This window comes from Caretta caretta, chromosome 1 (genome assembly GCF_965140235.1).
Source record: "Caretta caretta isolate rCarCar2 chromosome 1, rCarCar1.hap1, whole genome shotgun sequence".
Classification (NCBI taxonomy): domain Eukaryota; kingdom Metazoa; phylum Chordata; order Testudines; family Cheloniidae; genus Caretta; species Caretta caretta.
In genome coordinates this window covers 221,088,059-221,106,396 of record NC_134206.1, presented here as the reverse complement: position 1 = coordinate 221,106,396, position 18,338 = coordinate 221,088,059, and the positions used below count along the sequence as shown (strand labels likewise).

Sequence of the window (18,338 nt, the reverse complement as noted above, 5' to 3'; positions counted from 1 at the left end):
AATCCACCGTGGGGGTTGTTGTGATGCAAGTGTGTGGGGTCCTTAATTGTGTCTTGTTATGAAGGACTGTGACTCTGGGCAACATGCAGGACACAGTGGATTGTTTTGCAGTAATGGAGTTCCCTAACTGCGGTGCGGCAATAGGTGGCACGCATATCCCTATTTTTGCATCAGACCACCTTGCCATGGAGTACATCAAGAGAAAGGGGTACTTTTCTATGGTTTTGCAAGCACTGGTGGATCATGGGGTCGTTTCACTGACATCAACACGGGCTGGTCAGGGAAGGTGCATGATGCACACATCTTAAAGAACACAGGCCTGTAGAGAAAGCTGCTAGCAGGGACTTTCTTTCCAAACCAGACAATTACCACTGGGGATGTTGAAATGCCAATAGTAATCTTGGGAGACCCAGCCTACCCCTTGCTCCCATGGCGTACACTAGCCAGCATGACTTGAGCAGGGAGTGCTTCAACCACAAGTTCAGCAGGTGCAGAATGTCAGTTGAATGTGCCTTTGGCTATTTGAAAGGCCGCTGGCACTGACTACTCACAAGATTAGACCTCAGTGAAGAAAATGTCCCTATAGTGATAACTGCCTGCTGTGTGCTTCATAATATCTGTGAAGCAAAGTGGGAGCGGTTTCTGCAGGAGTGGAGGTGGAATGGCTTTGAGCAGCTAGATACGAGGGCTGTAAGAAGAGATCAACGGGGGGCTATACAGCTCAGGGAGGCTTTGAAGGACCATTTTAACAATGAGCCACAGTAACGCATGTTGCTGTAGTCTGCTGTGCCTGGCACCCTACTATGAACATTGTAATGAGTGTTCTGTATGTGGTAATATAGTATTGCAAATGCACCTATTGCTATTATTTATGAATGACGTCAGTCCGAGCCAGCATATATTATGAACTAATAAAGATGAATTAAGTTTCCATAAATAGACTTTTATTCTGAACCCATACAAAGATAAGAACGGCCATACTGGGTCAGACCAATGGTCCATCCAGCCCAGTATCCTGTCCTCGGACAGTGGCCAATACCAGGTGCTTCAGAGGGAATGAACAGAACAGGTAATCATCAAGTGATCCATACCCTGTCACCCATTCCCAGCTTCTGGAAAACAGAGGCTTGGGACACTTCATAGATGATTTTACATCCCTGCCATCCTGGCTAATATCCATTGATGGACCTATCATCCATGAACTTATCCAGCCCTTTTTTTAACCCTGTTATAAGTCTTGGCCTTCACAACATCCTCTGGCAAAGAGTTCCACAGGTTGATTGTGTGTTGTGTAAAGAAATACTTCCTTTAGATTGTTTTAAAGAGTTGCTTATTAATTTAATTTAGTGACCCTTAGTTCTTGTGTATGAGAAGGAGTAAATAACACTTCCTTATTTACTTTCTCTACACCCTTTGTCATCTCTTTTCCAAGCTGAAAAGTCCCAGTCTTACTAATCTCTCCTCATATGGAAGCTGTTCCATACCCCTAGACATTTTTGTTGACCTTTTCTGTACCTTTTCCAATTCCATTATATCTTTTTTTGAGATGGGGCGACCAGATCTGCACACAATATTCAAGATGTGGGCATACCATGGATTTATACAGAGGCAACATGATATTTTCTGTCCTATTCTCTAACCCTTTCTTAACTATTCCCAGCATTCTTTTTGCTTTTTTGACTGCTGCTGCACATTTAGTGGATGTTTTCAGAGAACTATTCACAGTGACTCCAAGATCCCTTTCTTGAGTGGTAACAGCTAATTTAGACCCCACCACTATATATGTCTAGTTGGGATTATGTTTTCCAGTGTGAATTACTTGCATTTATCAGCATTGAACTTCATTTGCCATTTTGTTGCCCAGTCACCCAGTTTTATGAGACAAACATATTTAAAACTGAATGAAACTTTATAAATACATGGGAAAGAACTTCTGAAAAGGAAAGAACAGTCATTTCCATTTCACAAACACACATACACTGACCTGTGAGAGACACAGTTGGTGTATGTGCAGCTGTGACTGTCTGTACTTTCCCCCAGGGTGGAGTGGTAGGGGTATGGCACTGGCCCCGGATGCCATGCAGTAAAGGAAGGGGTGTGTAGGGAGGTCCTGAAATGCAGTTCTCTGTGGGCTGCAGGGGGAGACAAGAACGGATCTGTCGAGCCTGAAGGTCAGTCAGAGACTGCAGCATGTCTGTTTGCTCCCTGAGAAGGGTTATTATCTCTTGCTGCCCATTTATCTTGTCCTCACTATCCCTGTCCATTTTGTCCTCCAACTTCATCCTCCAAGCCCTATGCTTGGTAACTGAAGCATTGAGGCTTTCAGGATCTCCTGGAACATGTCTTCCCTTGTCCTCTTCTTTCTCCTTTTCTGGCTGAGCCGCTCCGCTGGTGTGGATGGAGAGACCCTCAAGGCCACTTTCGCCACTGCGAAAGAAACAGTGGACAGAGGTACTATTGTGAGTGCATTCACTCCGCTTGATCACACAAGTTACAAGCGCTACATTCTCACTTCTGCTTGTGACTTTAGCTGATATCTCACTCCGGAGGGTAACGGAGGCTGAAAGGGAACAGCTCCTGCACCCATCCGGTGCAGACCGAGTGTGTATGGTGCTACCCTGTGTACTGCAGTGGTGCCTGCTGAAGTAATTGCTGAGTGGTGTGGGAAAGCATCCTACTGTGGCAGAAGAACTAGGGCAGCCCTCCCCAGAAACCTTTGGCAGAGGATTGCAGACTGCCTCCAGGAAAGCTTCCTCGAGATCTCTGTGGAGGATTCACAGGCCTTCAGTGCACATAAACAAACTGTTCTGCAGGGCTCCCTCTGCCTAACTGTTGAGAAGCAGATAGCAACTCTACCTCTTGGTTATTTCACTACCTCTTGCAATGTGACTAAAAAAGAGTAAATGAACAGATGTGTCCCTGCAATGTCAAAGCAAACTACATACTTACCAGAGGTTCCTTCCCCTGCATCAGGCTCACCAGCCTTGGACTGCTGGGACTCGCTTGACTGCTCAGGAGTCAAAAAGAGGTCCTCACTTGCAGTGATGCAGCGCCACTGGATCCCCTGGTCGCCTGTTCCCCATTCTCCTCCTCCTCTTCCTTGTCCAACACTTCGTTCTCAGGGTTCACTGTGGTGGCCTGTGACTCCAGCTCCCCCGAAGTATTCGTGGGGTCTCGGGGATGGTGGTTGGGTCACCGCCGAGGATGGCATGCAGCTCCTTGGAAAAGTAGGATGTCTGCAGCTGTTTGCCTCCCTTGCCTTCTGGTTTGTCTGTCGCAGCTCCTTAATGTTCACACGGCACTGCTGCGTGTCCCACTTGTAGCCCTTCTCCCCCCGTTCATAGATGTCGACATTTCTACGGCTGGTTCGGAGCTGTGCCTGCATAGCCTCTTCTCCCCACAGGCCCAGGAGATCGACCACCTCCTGTGTACTCTAGGCAGGAGCGCGTTTGCTGGGTGGAGCCGGCATGGTCAGCTGGGCAGTTGCTATGTGAGTTTTCCATGCCAAGCAAACAACAAATGGAATTTAAAATTCACAGGGCTTTTAAAGGGGAGGGGCATGTACCTGGCCGCTGAGCAGAGTTCAAAACAGTGACCAGAGCGCTCACAGTGCAGCATTGTGGGACACCTCCTGGAGGCCCCTAAAGTCGACGTAAGTTATGCAGTGTCTACACTGCCACTGTGTCAACCCAGCTACGTCGACCTAAGCGATACACCTCTCGTGGAGGTGGAGTTATTAGGTTGACGTAGCGGGTGAGTTACGTCGACAGGAGCAACGTTGTAGTGTGGACACTTACAGAGTAAAGCAGCTTATGTCGACCTAACCCTATATAGTGTGGACCAGGCCTCAGATGTAATTGTGACCCAGAGACCTTTTGATGCCAACTGGCAGAGGGTATAACAGGTGCATATGGGTTACAGGGATCCCAGGGTCTGGTATTTTTAGTTCACCAAAGAGTGTCATGTGAGGACTCAAAGACTATGTGTCACCCTGGTCTTCAATATCACTGTGAAATGCATGTACAGATGTTGTGTAAGGAGTTATGTATATGCACTGAAAATTATGTTCTTAAGGTCAGCATTAAGGGAGTGGTCACCAGCAACAGTGAAAAGCAGGTTTTCTTTCAGACAAGGGTTTATCTGTCTGGCTGTTTACCTGTAAATTAAGTATTTTATGGTTCACAGTAGGCTTCCACTCAAAAGATCGGGCTGCATGCTAATGAAGGATTGTGAAATCTTCAGAGAGGAAATTAACAAGAAGAGGTAAACAGAAATCAGCTTGTTTAGGGGTAATACAAGAACTTTTGAAACTGTACCCAAGGTTCAGATGAACCTCTAGATATTTGTTCAGTCTGTAAGGACAAGCTGTCAGCGGGCTTAATTTTTATGAGAACGAGTCTCTGCCAGACTGGTTGAAAATGCTGGGAAAAGAACTTGGGGTACGCTTTCTTGCAGGAGATAGACATTCCTTGTTAGTTAAGTTTAGTTTTCAGAAAGCATGTTATTATTTTGTTTTATATGTAACCATTTGTTTCCAGTATTCTTACTCACTATCACTTGAATGTCTGTTCTTTGATAATAAATTTATTCTTGTTTTCACTATAAATACATCTAAATGCTGTGTGTTCAGCAGAGCTGTGTTCTAAGGTGTAACTAGTGAGCTGCGGTGTACAGTTCCTTTGGAAACAGTGAGCCTGGTAATTCTGGGAGAGTTCAGTGGATAAGGGGCTGGACTCTACAGGGAATGCTCGGAGAACTTGGGGTTGGTGTGTGCCTATTGTTAACCTTTACAGAGAGAGCAAGGCCTGTGGAGGCCTGGGGGCAGTACTTGTGCTACCAGAGACTGGTGATTTCAGGGAGCTGATCCACCACAGACGCAAACAAAACTTCCTCACGCTAAGGGCAGGGTGCCTCACAGCCCTGGAAAGTGTCATTTTAGGGCTCTGCATAAATTAAATGGATCTTTATTTGTTTTTGCTATTAATTATTACTATTAAAAGGTATATAATATTATAAGAGTATTCTGAAACTGACTTAACTGGGTGAAGATTTTCAGGATTTACGTTACATGCAAAAACTCTGCAGTTATGTAGAGAATTGGGTTGTAAAGCACTGAGATGGGTACTTGGCTGTGCAAATGCCTGATTTGTTTTAGAAAGACATTCTGCTTTGCAACTTTGGCCCTTAATGTTTTGAAAGCATACTGAGATCTTTGTATGAAACGTGCTTTATAAATGCAACGTTTTATGGTATTCTGCAAATAGATATCCCCACTCTTCCAGTTTTTTATGTCTGAGCCTGATCTGCACTATTTTGCCATCAACTTCAATGAGAGTAGCGTAGGCCCTGTTTGAAGTAAGGTTAGCATGGCTGGAAACTTCTTTTTGGTGATAGGGAGATGTACACACTCGATGAAATCTTCCTAATGTGGCGGGTTCATCTGTGCTAGTAAACTCCTTTGTGACCTTGGGGCTCATCCCTTGATTACCTTGCATTTCTGTCAATCTATCTGCAAAAGCTGTTTGAAAACGAGATATTGTGTCTGATGATACATTTATATGCATTTGCTTAGGTCTTGTCCAGTGAACACAAGCACATCAGTACCAGTTTATGGAAAAGGGAAACAGACCAGAAACAGAAGACCCAATTCTATTGTAACAAGCAGTTGCCGGAATATGCTATAATGGACTCACTGAGCATTTTAACATAAAACCAGTCATTTTACTAACTGGTGGAACATGATGTTACAGTTACTACCTCTTAAATATGTGAATGTTGGTAACGGACCAAGAATGCACATGTGTTCTTGAGCATGGGATTTATCTGAATTTTTTAGGGTTTTTGGCAGAAATATATTTGGGGTGAGAGGCCCAGCCCTCACCATTAAATGATCAATTCCCTGACTATAGAAAGCGTCCATCCGTTTCCCAGCAAGATGAATAAAAGCAAAAGTTCTCACCTTAAAATAACTAGACAGATTTGTCATCACCAGCAGGACCATTAAAAACAAAACAATCAGTCCCCCTACACACCTCTTGCAAAAAAACCCAATAGAAATACCCCAACATGTAATGGCTGCAGCATTGTAAAAAATCCAGATTTTTTTGCTTCACCTCCCATCACCAATAAATCCAGCGTATTTAATTTCTTTTTCTCAGTGACATGTACGGTACTCCTTCACATCAGTCTTCCTGCTCCATTCTTAGCAAACCGGGTATTCAAACTTCACATCTCTCCAAGAGCAGGAATCCTGTAGGTGTCAGTCCCTTGCTTTCTGATAAGAATGTAGCATGTATGCAGAGTATAAGGAGGGATAGACAGTACAATGCACCTCATACCAAAAAAGTTGGTAGGAGGTCTAATTTTAGGCCTGACATGGGGTCGCCAATTTTGGTTGGACGTATTCCTGGAAGTTTCATCACATGACATAATCTTCAGTTAAAGATTAATCTTCAATTCCCAAAGACTCCAGGACAATCCTGGAGGGTTGGCAACCGTAGCCTGCTATCCTCAACAGGACTCCTTTTACAATAAGGCAGTGAAGTCTTTTGTAGATTTACTAAAACCAGAGAAAACATGGTTTTGGTAATTAAGCGTCTTAATATGGGTAATTCCTGCTGGCATGGTTTCTACATGAATTCTTAATACAGGATTACGGGCAAGCCTTCTTGCTCTGGTATGGTGCATAGATAGTGTGCACGAATACCTGTTGTTGGAGTGCAGTTAGCATTTTGAAACATGTCCATTCAGTGACTGATCCAGTGTGCTGACAGTACATGTAGTCCAGTGGATAGGGTACTTGACCATGAGTCAAGAGATCAGCATTCTATTCCTGTCATTGCCACTGACTCACTGTGTGGCCTAGTGCAAGTCACATAGGCCAGCATTTTTAGACATGACCTCTCACTTTAGGCACTGCATTTCGGGGGGGGGGGGGGGGTGTCCAACTTGAGGCACTTTCTCGAGTTTCTAAGTTGCTGAGCATCCCCTGCTCCCATTGACTAAACTGGAGTTGTAGTTGCTCAGTGCATCTGAGTATTAGCTAACTTACATTGTTACTCATTTTTTGTGCCCACAATATACCTCTAATTTCCAGAGGACAACAGGACTATACACAGAGTGTGGGTAGGAATGCAGAGAGACAGAAATAAGGGTGTTTCATGAAAAGTGAAGATGAAGAATTACATTCTGGTCAGATGTCCTAAGAAAAACTGACCCCAGGAAATTAAAAGGAGTATGCTGTGGAATGAATACATGATCTACACTCTCCTTCTTCTGAGGCTAGGGTACATCTTAGAGGGCTGTCTCATAATCAGAACAGTACAGAGTGACTATATCTGTCATTAGGTGCACATTGCTATTTCAGACAGATTGCCATAAACTAGTGCATGCCTCTGGGGTTCCTCTAATTTATGATAAGGGCTACAGTGATGCCAAAGAGCAGGCCAGATTCTGCATAGTGCAAAGGTGACTTAAAAGACATAGAATCATAGAATATCAGGGTTGGAAGGGACCCCAGAAGGTCATCTAGTCCAACCCCCGAACATCATTGTCATCATTGTCCCCACTGCACTTCATGTGACATACAGCCTAGAATCTGGTCCCTGAATTCTGTGCCAAAGCTTTTCCAAAGGGACCTTGTGTAAACTTAGTTCCTCTTCTGTAAAATGGGGAGAATGGGAGTTGCCTGCCTCCTTAAGGTAGGGATATGAGGCCTTACTCAGTAATGACTGTGAAGTGCACAGGCTTATTAACACCAATAAGTGAAAGAGATGACAGTAGAACTTATGGTTTCTCCCTGATGCCCAGCACACCTTTCCTCCAGTGGAGCAAGTATATTGAAACAGGAGGTAGAGTGTTGGCACCTCAAGCCAAGGAGAATGTCATTTCCCTTCACTTTAATCTCTGCCTTCTCCTAGGCTTAGAGGCCACAGCATCTGCTACTCCATCTGTTACATCCACATTAAATCTAGCACTCTAGCTCTACTCCTGAGGCATGTTTCAGTGTAGTTGGTATGTCAAGGCGCTTTCTGGGGCTTTTAGCAGCAAGGGTCTCATGGGTTCTTGTCTACTGAGTATGTACAAATGACAATTTTCGGAGGCTTACAACTTGGTTATGTCTCGGTGTATGTTCCTGGGGAGAGCATACGGCACCTGACCCCACAATTCTCCTAATCCAAATTGGAAGGTCCTGCTCCAAATCCTGAAGGTGCTAGAACTCTTCAGAGAAACTGTTGGGATTTTTTATTAACTCTTGTCAAACTACCTGCTTTCCCTAGCCTCATTCTTGGAAATGGCTGAGCTGTTTTTGCTGAATTTTTCCCAGATCAATTCAGCCTGAGACCCAGAGTAAACATGGCAAATTTCAGCCCAAGGAATAGAAGTTTGGCAAAGTGACAAGCAACTGAAAGCACTGGCTTATAATGGAAAGTGTTAGGCAACTTGAATTATGGGAATCCCCACTTTCTCCACCTATAGTTAAGTGTTTAATATCAGTCTCACCGATCTTTGTTAGGGCATCCATCTCTGGAGCACAGAGCCATGGGTTAAAGAAGCACATAGCTATGACAAACACAGAGAAGTAACAATCCACCCACTGCATGTCACACGGGCATGACACTGCAACACAGATTTTAAGTATTGCCTTGCTCTCTGCTACTGATCTAACAATGGTATTGATCAACGTTATTCTTGATAACAGTTGATTTTGACTATTAAGCTGGAAAATACGACGCCATCCTGGTCCAGTTATGCCCAGGCAATAGTGATGAACTGGCCTCTTGTTACTGATGTTCTAATGGTGCTGCCATGCTCTGTACCTAGCTTACTGATGCTAGAATTGAGCTGTAGCTCACGAAAGCTTATGCTCAAATAAATTTGTTAGTCTCTAAGGTGCCACAAGTCCTCCTTTTCTTTTTGCGAATACAGACCAACACGGCTGCTACTCTGAAACCTAGAATTGGGTAGTGGCCTCCACATCCTTGGTAAGTTTCTTGTTCATGATAGGACCAATGTCTCATCCAATCCACTCTTCCTTGTATCTGATCAGCATAACAAACCATCCTCTTGTACTCTTTTGCTGGTATATATATATATATATATAATGTGTGTGTGTGTGTGCAAATAATGTTTGGGAATGGTGCTCCAGGATATAGGCATGGTAGTTTCTTTGCAAAGAGAGGGTGTGACTTTACTGCTAGCATTGAGTCTCCAGGGTCCAACACAAAGTGGTAATCCTGGCACAGAATGAATTTTATCACCTGGAATAATCACACCAGCACAAATTGTATGAAGCACATAAATGTCACCTATGGAGCGGACATGCCCAGACATACATGACTTATGCTTTCCCAGTCAGGCTAGGACAACAGATGTACATTGCAGGCCAGGGATGAAGCATACCTGTGTGCAGACTTCAAACTCTACTGGTTGCCACTATGTGGGTGAGAGTGAGGGGGCTTGCCAGATAGGTCCCTGGTTTGATCCGTTGTGCTGCAGTACTTTGTTCTGTTCCTGACTCAACCACTGACTCCATGTGTGACCTGATGCAAATCACTTCTCCTCTGTAACTCAGTTGCTGAGTCTGTGAAATGAGAATAAAGATACTTATCTAATCCTCTGTGCAAAGTGCTTTGAGGTCTGTGGCAGAAACATGGTTATGGATATTTGTAGTTTTCTGATATTACTACAGTAGAACCTTAGAGTTACGAACACCTTGGGGATGGAGGTTCATAACTCTGAAATGTTCAAATGAACAAAACATTATGGTTGTTCTTTCAAAAGTTTACAACTGAACATAAGACAGCTTTGAAAATTTACTGTGCGGTAGAAAACTGCTACTTTTAACCCTCTTAATTTAAATTAAACAAGCACAGAAACAATATCCTTATCTTTTTAAATCTTTTTTTTAAAACTTTCCCTTTATTTTTTAGTAGTTTACATTTAACACAGTACTGTACTGTATTTGTTAATTTTGGTGATAGTGGTGGTGGGTTTTTTGTTTTTGTCTCTGCTGCTGCCTGATTGTGTACTTCCACTTCCAAATGAGGTGTGCGGTTGACTGATCAGTTTATAACTGTGGTGTTCGTAACTCTGAGGTCCTACTGTATTGTTATTGTTACTATTTTAATTTTGCTTGCACCCTGAATAAGTGTGCCATTTTCAGTGAGACATAGGTGTCCTAGCTTTGGCCTGCTCTTTCCCCTGTTGTTGGAATCATTTTGGTTGTTTCAATTTGAATTTACTCCGTGGGTGGAAGATGGTCCATGCAAACTGCTGACAATGGTCTTGGTGCTCTGTGCCTTGGATTGTCTGGTGGGTCGCTTCGCAACTGCATTTGTCCTTTTTCTACCAGGGTTGTCTTTCATGAAGCTCAACTATCAAGCAGTGTTTGGAGGCAGGATTACATTTTTGGGAGTCTGGATACAGATTCTCTGAGCTAGGGGGCATCTCCTTTTTACCTCTTCGTTGCTGACCCTTCTAAAGAAAATACTTCAGTGTTCTATAGTAACGGCCTACTTCATTGCAGTGCTGTAAGATGTAGTACTTTGGACCATTACTGTAGAGTACTGTAGACTTGATTTTATTAAAGGCATGTTTCTTCTTGCACAGGTATGATATACATTTTGCCCTGCAGAGGGAATGCAGGAGCTACTGCAGAGCTAGGTATAGTCCTGCCTTTGGATTTATACCTGTCCTGCAGGATATTGCCAATGAATACCTTGAGTTCCCATTCCAAAAGGCACTACTTTCTTGCAGGAGAGTTAGAATTTTAAGGTGCCAAGATCGTAACAAATGTGGTATTTGCTTTACTCCACCCAAAGGACTGCATACGTGGGCTGCTTCTAGTGATGCGCAGCCTGTTTCCCTTCATAGCACGATTCTAGGGTGAATGCATGATTTCCATTCACATAGCCTCTGAACATCTTGGTTTTCCTCATTTCTGCTTGTCTTGAAGCTTTGATTGACACAGTGGGAAAAGATTCACTAACAGATCACTTTGCTTCCTATTCTCTAGGACTGCCTTAAAGCCTGCCAAGAACAGATTGAGTCGGTGCTAGTAAGCAACCTTAGGCAAGTCCAGCAGCAACAACAGCAAAGCAATCCTTCAAAGATGGTGGATGAACTGGACCAGGCCAGCACTCCCACAGATGTGAGAGACATCAACCTGTGAGGACGTCAGCCCAGACAGTCATGCTTGCTCCCCCTGCTCCCCCCCCTTTTTTAGAGTGAAATCTTTTTTTTAATCTGCTCCCACATAGAACGTATTTAAAGCTCTTTTAGATACAAAACAAAAAAAATGAGTAATTTAAAAAAGCATTTGGTGCCTGTGATGTTCTACAGAAGGGAATCCCACGATATATTTGATAATTGCTGTTTGATTATGTATCAGTGATATTAAGTGCTTATAAAAGCATAAAAAGTAGCTAGATAAATGTAAGCCTGCATTCGTGGGAACAAAGTAGAGTATACTTTTTTGTGCGTGCATTATGACCTAGTGCATACACACCCTTTTTTAAACTTAAGAAAGGAATTGTGTGTGTGATGTTATGGCTTGACTAGATTGCAAAGCAATAGAATTAAGGGGTTAGGGCAAAGTGGGAAAAGATCCCTGAAGTGATTGAACCATTTTGGATGCAGAAGAGATTTGCTGATCTATCACCTCTGTTATTAGTCAGAACTGTTTGTTGGATCTCTGTAAGTTAGTTTTGTTTACTCTTGCTGTCTGTGGTAGCTGCTACCTAAGAAAGAAGATGCTTTATTTTGCCAGCCGGAAGAGCAGGTGTTTCTTTGCCCGCCCCCTCCCCCCCTCGCCCCCCACCACTGCTTCCTACTTTTCCTCCAGAAATGGTTCATTCTAAACACAACAGCATCTTTGGCTTAAAGCTGATCCTGCTATCCAGCAGTGGTCCAAGCCAAAGTATAGAATGCTTGCATTAGATGGCAGAAATATACAGATTAAAAATGACCTGTCAACAAATCAGACCACCTCAGAACTTTGGATTCCTAGATGCAGTGGATCATCTGTGAAAAAGCATTATATTAATTCACAATGCTAATGCAACACGTCAATGTTAACTTTTGGCAGCTCCTTAGTTTGGTGTAAAGGCAATTAAATGATGCTCTGCCCATCTTCCTTTTTAACATATCCTCACTGTGTTAAAGAAGATGTGATTTCCTTTGATCCCCCCTCTCCCTCCAGAAAACACATTTTCCAGATTTTTATAACTTTACTGGTCCACAGTTAGCATTATTATAAACCATTTCATTCGAAAAGCACTTTGAAAATTGTTCCTAAGGGATAAATGAGATGGTTTATGACAATTGTGCTGAGCAAAAAAAAAAAAAAAAAAAAAAAGCAGCAATGCATATAGCTTTTAATAGTCAATATTTTCCAGTATCTGATGTACTTTGCTAGTTCTGGTGTTGCTGGAAATTCCAACACCTGCTTCGGATGACATTCCTGTCACAACATTCCGGATGAAAGTCTGACAATTCTGTGTATTGTTCAGTGTCAGAAGGATCTTAATACCACCCGCATGCTTATCTATGGACAATGAAAGAAAATTGCTGGTGCAAAAGACACAAATGGTAAACATCAAGGTGCGTGACTTTGATTTTTATTACAAAGGTGTATTCAGTGTACTTGAATTTATTTTTCCTGCTCCATCTGTAAAGAAGAGGCATTTAGATGGCAAAGGAGATGGGGCAATTTTTTTTTTTTTTTGCACAATTGTATTAACAGATTGCAAATATACAGTTTGAAGCTGTTGGATGAAATGTTAATGTTTGCATTTTTTTAAAGATAAAAATCCAGAAAGAACATGCTACTTTGAAGAATATTTTATGAATGGACTCTGCCATATTTGGCTAGATGAGGGTAGAAAATGGAGTAAGAATCTAAGGGGTTTATTTTGTTTGGTTTTTTTTTTTTTTTTGCGCTGCTAAGAAGCTATGATTTGTTTCATTCTTATTCACATTAACAGTACTTAGCTGTATTGTTTCACTGAGTGTGCTGCTATTTTATAAACATTTTTATAATATATTATTTTACTGCTTAAATTTCAAATCCTGAAGTAGACGGTTAAGTGGAGATAAGATGAGTTGTTAGATTTACTGGAAATGCCCTGTACAGTTGTTTTCTAATAGCGTGCTCATGATTTTTTTTTTATTTTATTTTATTTTATTTTTCTGATCACATCCTGCAAAGACAGTATATTTACCTCAGGTTTACTGGACAAAAAAGGTTCCCATTTTCACAATACCTCACAATTTTACAGTTCTTTCCGCTGGGAGCCTCATGGAATGGTCAGTGCAAAAGGCAGCCAAAGCCTGTGTTTTGGTGAGCAAAGCACAGTTGCTTCAGTTGTGTAGGGGAACAGTTGTAGATTGCAGGGACATTGGGCTCCCGTTTGGTCTTAGGTGTCCATTTCATAGTGGAAAAAATACATTAACATGAGGGATCCGTTCAGCAAAGATTTCTGCACGTATAGGTCTCAATCCTGGAAGCACTTAAGACCTGATTCTCCACTGTATGTCACCTTATTTAGTCATTTGTATTTGTGCAAAATGAGTATCTTGTGGATATTAAAATGTTACCTCAGACATAAGTAGAAAATTCTGGTTTGGGAGCATTTTACACTTACTTTGCCCCGATGCAAATGATTACTCAAGGAGCTGGACAGTGAACTTTGAACCTTTGCTACCTAGTGTAATGCTTTACTACCATAAGTAATCCCACAGGGCTAGATCATGACTTTGTGGTTGTCTGCATTGTTAAGCTGCCCCTAGAGCAGTCCAGAAAACAGATTGTGACCCCTGAAGTCACAGTCCCCTCCTGGTCTCCTGTCTACTTCAAAAAGGGAATAAACTGCACCAGGTCTATACTCGGTGCAGCATATGCATCACAATGCACCAGTGCAGCTACATGGCTGGCCACATTGAGGGTGGGGGAGCTGGGGCTCTCCCCCTTTCTACCCACCTGCGTAGGGAGGGGGCTGTCCAGCTGTGTGGTGCCTGCTTCCTTGCCCACGATGCTGCCTGTCATACTGCTAGTTAGCCACACCATGGTTTGGCATATAGAAATCAATGGGGCTACTTGTGGTAGTAAGCACTTAGCTCAATAGTGTTTGTGGAATCAGGCCCTTAATTTGCAGTGGATTTAGAAATAATCAGCCCAGTACTTTTGTAATACTCAAAGGGAGTTTTACCTGAGTATGGACTACAGGATTAGGCCCAACAGTCTTCTCTCAGTGGCTGGGTATCAAAGGACAAAACAAATGGTCTTAAAGTAATACTGCCAGGCTTTTTGAGCCCCAGATTTTACATGCTTTTAACACTGCATATTATAACGGAAAACACCTTTTTGTTAGGGCTATGTTAAGTGTTCTCAATGAAAACAGAAAACATAGCTCCAGTTCCCACAAATTCCTTTGGAGGGCACTCCATGCAATTTCAGCTGTGTGTCCATGCAAAGGTGTTTGCAGCATCAGGCCCTGAGATATTTGAGATTTTTGTATTTTGTTTCAATTTTCTGAAATCAGTCCAATTTTGCAAAACAGCCAACGTCCTGCAAAATGTTAGGTATTTTGCTTAAAAAGATAGAGCAAGTGAAAACAGTAAAATTTTCACTCTAAAATGGCCATATAATTAAACAGAAACCTTGACATTTTCCAAATTGTGGAATTTAGTTCTTACAAAGATAAACATTTTCACATTAAAAACATGAAATTTAGCAGGTTCTGGTACAAAAAAACTCATATTATGAAAAAATCATGGAAAGTGAGATTATGCCCCCCAAAAATCTGCACAGCCCTGCTCCTTATAAGATCTTACTGTGACATATAGAACTTTCATATGGACATATACCAAAGTGATTTATGGACTGGACCAAATTTTGTGCTGACTTGTGCCCTTAAAACGCCCTTGATTTTAGAGGAGCTGTATATGTGTAAGTCAACATAGTATTTGGCCACTGTGTTTGTGGAGATCACTTCACCTACTTCTGGTCTGGAACACAGCAGTCGTGTGCCAGCAACACTAAAAAACTGTTTGTAGAACTGAAACTGTAAGGAGAGAATGTAGGCCAGCAGAATGGAACATAATTACCCAACGCTGGAATTTGGCAAGGACAGCAAGGTTAAGAATTGTGAAAAGTATCATAGGACTTTTAAGAACCACAATGATCAGGACCTTGGTTTTCATTTCATTCAAAAAACAGCACTTTCCGAAGTACAATTCCTTCTAGCACCATGCTAGGCATTGGCTCGCTATGGACTCAGAAGGAAGAGTGCTGTCTGCTGAATCACTAGCACCATTTCCTGCAGTGCATACGTTTTCCTTGAAAGGTTCATCATTAAGGCCTCTCTCCTGCAATCAGATCTGTGCAAGCAGTCTCTTGTACCCATGTGGAGCCCAAATGACTTCTGTGGAACTCAGTGCAGGCACTGAAGTCCACTTGTGCTGATCTGATGACAGGAGTGAGATGTAAATGTGAAATTCCCTATGTTATGGAGGGCTAACTGCCTTTCTGTACCCCGTGTAGTGCAGAGAGGGGTCTTCACGTCATCTTGGAATAGGCCAGCTTGAAGAGAGTTCTGGGGACAGGAAAGTGAATACACAGATTAGTTTCCTAAAAGGGATGTGGAGAAGCTACATAGGAGCTTTTGACCTGTCAGTAGATTAGGGATGAATTTCATCCCCCTCACTCCAGGTTTGTGCCCTGCATATAGCACAATTACTCAGGCATTATGCAGTCATGGGCAAATTTCACCCGAAAGAACCTGATAGATTATAACTCAGAGCCTTATCCTGCAAAAACCTGTGCATGTGAGAACTTCACCCGTATGAGTACTCCCATTGACAATGGGACTACTGGAAAATTATTCAGGGGTATATGTGTTCGTTGAATCAAGTCCTCACTGCATTACCATGTAGCGTGAAGTTTTTTGTTTGTACCTTAGTATTCCTTTAAAAACTGCCTCTGAGCATGATATAGTTAAATAATGTAGTCCTTTATTTTGTGTAAAGCTGACACATAAAAAGTACAGTTGGAGCCCACATGCACAATTTATTTCATAGGATCTACACTGTGTGCAGTCATTTTTAACAAATACATTTGATGCTCTAGTGGTGTAGTAAAAAATAAACAATTACTATGTGGTTAGAATCAAGAGGGCATTTACTATTATAATACAGAGCACTCAAAGTATGTAAAATCTGGGTCCTAACAACTTGACAATATCACTTAAAATGAAAACTATCGTACGTTTTGCACAATTTTCATTTCAAACTGAGGACAAGAAAGTCAACATTGGTTTGTTGTTGTTTTTTTGTCTGGCATCAAAAACTGCTATCTCAAAGCACCAGTGTGTGATTTTTTTCAAATACCATAATCCAGCCTTTTTCTCTACAGCCCACTTTGAAAAAAGTGCCTTGCAGATTGTACCTTCCCAGATCTTTGATATAGTATGGCAAATATTTGTCATTTTTAGAGGAATATTTGGTTTTTCTATCTATTTTCTGTCTTAGGTACTTATATGGTCCCCATCACTATAGTATCTGAGTGCCTCACAATCTTTAATGTATACATGCTCCTAATACCCCTGTGAGGTAGGGAAGTGCTATTATCCCAACCTAATGCTGCTGGTCTTTGCTTGAATAATTTGGACAGCTCAAAAGTTCCCAGCAACTCACCCGGCCACTGGATTTTTTCCACTATGTGTATTACCATGTTATCATGTACCTCAGAAATCACTCTCAGTTGCACAGTTTCTATTCTCAAACTTTTTTTTTTTTTGCTTTAATGAGTGTGATGCCATATCAAGTCAAAGTTATCCTCTCACAATGTGCTCTTTAAGAGGTGTGGATGTTTATATGGTCAGGGGATGCTAGAGAGTGCGGTAGTAGACATGATCAGTGTAAACAAAAAGTATTTAGAAAGTATGTGAGATTGTTTTTTGATGGATAAGATTCTGATAAAGTGTAGTCTCGATTACCTTTTAAAAGGTCGTCTCTGTTCAGTGTTAAGTCATTTTTATTAATAACCTGTTGTTTTGACTAGTTTAAAGATGGTTTTAAGAAATGTGTTTTGGCGGGATTAGGTATGCTGTATGGACAATAAACTCACCTTGACCTGAACTGCCTGTCCTGTTTTTAGTCATTCAGCATGAAATCCTGTAAAAAGAGGTGCATTTCTAGAGCCCCGTACTCTTTTCATAAATTGTTCTCCACAGCAAAGCAACTTATGTAGGTAAACTGTACATGTAAAATGGCTCCCCATATTTAACTGAGTGTCATGGTAAAATAGACCTACTTTAAAAGTTAGCTTATTAGTCAAGACTTACAGCCAGACTCTGCTATGTTTCTCTCATGGAAAGGTCCTGTAGTATTTGATAGAGGTAAAACCACACAAAAAAAGTGGGTTTTAAGAGTTCTTTGGGGTCTACAGACATTTCTCTAAAAACGTATATAATTTATTGGAAAAAGAAAACCTTTCTGTATGTTTTCCAAACCAGCCTATAGAATTCTATCTATAGCAGTTTATTTAATTCTCTACTCATTTCTATAAGGTGTTTTTAAAAAACAAGAAAAACCTACAGAAAACTTAAGTTCTATTGGACTTTTCCATAAGTACTGTGCAAAATTTGGGGGAAAAAAAAGGAAAAAAAAGGCTTTGTGTTGGACAAAGACATGGAGAATTTGAGGAGAAATGGGCTTCCAGGCAACAAATCTCCTGCTTCAGACTTCGGGCAGGAGAACTGACCACAACCTTCTGAGGTTCCACCATCTCCTTCACACTCACATGCAGGGTTTTAAGCTCATGGATACATACTGTAAACTGACCATTCCTTCCCATTCACTTGTGTGGTGTGACCACAGTGTCCCTTCTCCCCCACTCCACAGTGCCTTATTAAAGAGACACTGCAAAGACTTCATGATCTCTGAGTGGCCTTTACACTGCCTATTCAGTAAAAACAGCAGGCCAAATTATCTGCTGGCATACCTTCATTGACTTCACTGGAGTTACACCTGCTAATGGCAGGAGTGAATTCGGCTCAGCATTTCAGGTCTTGTTTGCCCATAAGGAGGATCAAGATTCATCACTAAATGAGGAACCACTTGTGACGGGATCCCCGGGGTACAGCCTGGAACTGTGGGCCCCCTTAACTCTCCAACTTGGGCTATCTCTCACAATGCTTTGCCAGTGACAAGCAGCAAACCCCTCCAGACGCTGTTATCCCTCAGCCACCAGCATGCAGAGGCACACCCAGCTAAATTGCATGAATGCTCTCCAAGCCACTCATGAACTATATACACAGGGAAACACTAGCAATTCT

General features: G+C 42.0%; 1 protein-coding gene across 1 annotated transcript in view; it reads left to right on the top strand.

Annotated features, from left to right (window-relative positions):
• CCND2 (cyclin D2) overlaps positions 1–17,139 on the top strand; it is a 55,474-nt gene extending 38,335 nt beyond the window's left edge. The window contains exon 5 of the mRNA XM_048823711.2: positions 11,018–17,139. Within this exon, the coding sequence (XP_048679668.1) occupies positions 11,018–11,173 (156 nt within the window). The 3' untranslated portion in view covers positions 11,174–17,139. The remainder of the gene's footprint in view (positions 1–11,017) is intronic.
• Positions 17,140–18,338: the final 1,199 nt, after the last annotated feature.